This window comes from Drosophila miranda, assembly GCF_003369915.1.
Source record: "Drosophila miranda strain MSH22 chromosome Y unlocalized genomic scaffold, D.miranda_PacBio2.1 Contig_Y1_pilon, whole genome shotgun sequence".
Classification (NCBI taxonomy): Eukaryota; Metazoa; Arthropoda; class Insecta; order Diptera; family Drosophilidae; genus Drosophila; species Drosophila miranda.
In genome coordinates this window covers 10,446,187-10,449,490 of record NW_022881603.1, presented here as the reverse complement: position 1 = coordinate 10,449,490, position 3,304 = coordinate 10,446,187, and the positions used below count along the sequence as shown (strand labels likewise).

The 3,304-nt window shown below is 45.2% G+C and overlaps 1 protein-coding gene across 1 annotated transcript; it reads right to left on the bottom strand.

The window, feature by feature from the left end:
* Positions 1-1,356: 1,356 nt before the first annotated feature.
* LOC117191889 lies at positions 1,357-1,818 on the bottom strand. The gene is made up of 2 exons (XM_033396649.1): positions 1,667-1,818; positions 1,357-1,616 (listed from the first exon to the last, which is right to left on the bottom strand). Exons 1-2 carry the CDS (start codon positions 1,791-1,793, stop codon positions 1,372-1,374), a joined length of 372 nt encoding a protein of 123 aa, XP_033252540.1. The 5' UTR covers positions 1,794-1,818; the 3' UTR covers positions 1,357-1,371.
* Positions 1,819-3,304: the final 1,486 nt, after the last annotated feature.

Genomic DNA, 3,304 nt, shown 5'->3' with positions numbered 1-3,304 from the left:
ACGCCCTGTTGGCATATTCGGAAATCACACGAAGAAAGGAGAACAAACTCCAACTCGGATGAGGAAGTGTGGGCGAATTGCCACAACCCTGGAGATTAGGAGATTAGGAGATACGGAGATTAGGATGAAAATTGAGGATGAACAATAATATTGAGGCACGAGGTATCAATATATAGAGTCGGTTGCAAACGGCCGTCTAAAACAATATGCCCTCGAAATGCAGGGTAGCGCGTAACTTGACGCTCCGTTACGGTCAAGCGCGGCACCGAAAAATATTCTTCCACCAACAACAAAGCAAGCAAAACGGTGGAGAAGCGAAAGCGAAAGGAAAGACGAAAAGAATGCACCGCTGCTGTTGCTTGCATGTGTGTGTGTGTATGGATGTAAGTGCTAGGTACGGTGCCTTGAGTTAACGCAATTGAACAACGGGTACAAAACGGTAACCGTTTTAAATACAAGATGTGTGTATGTATGTATATAGATATGCAAGAATATTCTACTTTAAAAGGAATGCGTACTTATGTATGTATATGTAAATAAATATGTGCCGGGCGTATGAAATCGTGTATTAGGTTATGGACAATATAATTAGTTAAGAAAGGGGCGACGTAGTGACCCGTGTTGGTTTATATATGTGTGTAATTATAAAACCAAAAAACTGTGCAGAATATGTATGTGCATATGTACATACATACATATGTACGTTTGTCAGCCGCGAAACTCAGCTGGTAGCTGGGAGAGGAAGGCAGATGAGTTACCGACAGATATGCATACATATGTACATATGTGTATGAATGTAAGCGCTGGATCGGAGGCGGATAAAATTGGTCCCGCTGCAGGTGAATTCTTTTTATTTCACTGTGGCACAACTGATTGCACAGACAACGGAACTATAAGCACGACCGTTGTATTGGGTATGTAGATGTGGGTATATACGAGCACTCGAAGAAGCGGAGAGCGCCCGGAATTGCCAAGAATATGGCACCGTCGATAGAACGGTGAAAGGAAAGACGCGGCACGTATATACATATATGTATATATGTCCAGCCGAATGGGACCAGGTGAGGAACCACTGGAGATTGGCAGATGGGGAATCCGTACTTATCTTGGAGGTTGGGAATTGTCCGCCGGTGCTTGCTGGTGTGGACTTCTCCTTTTGTTTAGGCGAAGATCCGGCTCGAAGGACCAATGTTTGTAGGGGGGCGGACGAAGCTCAAAACTCCAACGACGATATGGATGATGAAGTGAAACCTCCTGTAGCCGTCGCAAGAAAAGAAAATGCCGTGTTGCTTTGTGGTAAATGTGTAGTATTTATTTCGGGGGTCGAGCGGTAGATCGTGCGTTTGAATCGGGGGTTGAAACGTCCCTAAACTAGGCCTTACGATCTATGCTCCATGATGGCTTGAGCGCCGGGTGGAGCGTGGGTCGTAAAATCTCCCGAGCGCCCCTCCGAGCGCGCGAGAGCGAGTTGGGACCGGAGCGCACGAAGTTGGCACAGTGCGCGGCACTTATGTATCTGCTGCTGGCCTGAACAGAAAGTTTATAGCCGCCAGAAACATTATCTTCTATCTTGGCGGCGTCCGGGTCCTCCTCGTCATCATCTTCGCCGTAAAGATCTGTGAACAGGAATTGTAATTCTGCCAAATACTCTACGGTTCTCACATACCGGGCTCTTCATAGCCCTTGGACACTGAGCGGCCTTGTTTGTTGCCGCCATTCCACTTGTCGCCGCCGAAATCTACGTGTACTACATTAACGCGATAGCGGCGGTTCTGGCTCATGCCACTAACCATACAGTATATAGATGTGCCAGTTCATACAACGAAAGCGTCACACACTGGCTAGCGCGTTCCGTACACCAGAGTGACGTCATCATGAGAGAGAGAGCGCAGAGAGAACATCTTTGCATGTGTTAGTACACACGCAATATGTTTCGACAAAAATATGTGATTGTATTTCAGATTTTTTGAACTCTCTCAGGTCTGGTTCTGTTTTGCCACCAGCATGTTTTAGTGTATGGGTGCACATGCATTCTCACGTACTTTGCGTGTGTGTGCTTAGTATTGCCCGCCGCTAGAACTGAAATTTGAGTTTGGTTCTTGTTTTGGGTCTTTTGATGGACTGACCTACCGCCACAAAAAAAATGAAGAACGGGCAGGGGGTGGGGGTATGGTACACTAGGGCGCGGGAAATAAAATAAAAGCTGTTATTTGTTTGATTTATACCACAAAATATAAAATATTACAATAATATAATTGCACATTTATTTCCTTATTTTAAACAGGTTGATTATAAATTATAACGAGGGGTAACGTTGTGAGTTGCTGCGGAGACCGCAACTCTACATTTATACCCGATACTTAGTCAGTGTGGCTCTCCTCCGGCAGACGCCGCTAATATTAAACGACACGACAATTAGTGCGTGCGAGAGAGACAGAAAATCAGTCTGAGCGTGTCGCCAGTCGCTGCGTAGCCACTGCAAATTGATTTGTTGCTTTTGGCTATAAAATAGATTCGATCTGATCAAGATTCAGCAATCTGATAGATATGGTCATTATCTATGATTCTGCGTTTTTAGTTTTCTCGAATGTGCAATATTGGGGAGGCAACAGATTTTCGTCCTTTGTGGGGGCGGAAAAGTGTGGGGCGAAATTCTGAGATATACGTTTTATAGTGAGATCTAACAGAAGTGCGGATACCAAATTTGGTTACTCTAGCCTTAATAGTCTCTGAGATTTGTGGATGCCCCAGATTTTCGTCCTTTGCGGGGGCGGAAGGGGTGTGACGAAATTTGGACACGCAACGGTCAAGGTCCGATATCACAGGAGTGTGGATACCAAATTTGGTTGCTCTGGCTCTAATAGGTTCTGAGATCCTTGAACTCATATTTTGCAATTGGCAAAGCCGACCATGAAACCTGTGTGTTAGAGAGAGACAGAGCGAGAAAGAATGAAATTGTTTTCTTGATTCTGGCTATAATAACTATACGATCTGGTTGAGATTTTACACTCTAGAACATATAGTCATCCTCTACGATTCTGCGTTTTTGGTTTTATCGTATATTTCAAAATGTGGATGCCACAGATTTTCGTCCTTTGTGGGGGCGGAAGTGGGCGGGGCGAAGTTCTGAAATATTTTTGTAGCAGTGACATATCACAGAAGTCTGGATCCAAAACATCGTTGCTCTAGCTCTTATAGTCTTTGAGCACTAGGCGCTGAAGGGGACGGACAGACGGACAGACGGACGGACGGACGGACGGACAGACGGACAGACAGACATGGCTCAATCGACTCGGCTATTGAT

What these genes read in the sequence shown, in the direction of transcription:
- LOC117191889 (XM_033396649.1), bottom strand. Translation starts at nt 1,793, where the DNA reads ATGGTTAGTGGCATGAGCCAGAACCGCCGCTATCGCGTTAATGTAGTA. An exon ending in CAAGGGCTATGAAGAGCCCG is followed by an intron (nt 1,617 to 1,666) that starts GTATGTGAGAAC and finishes TCCTGTTCACAG; the next exon opens with ATCTTTACGGCGAAGATGAT.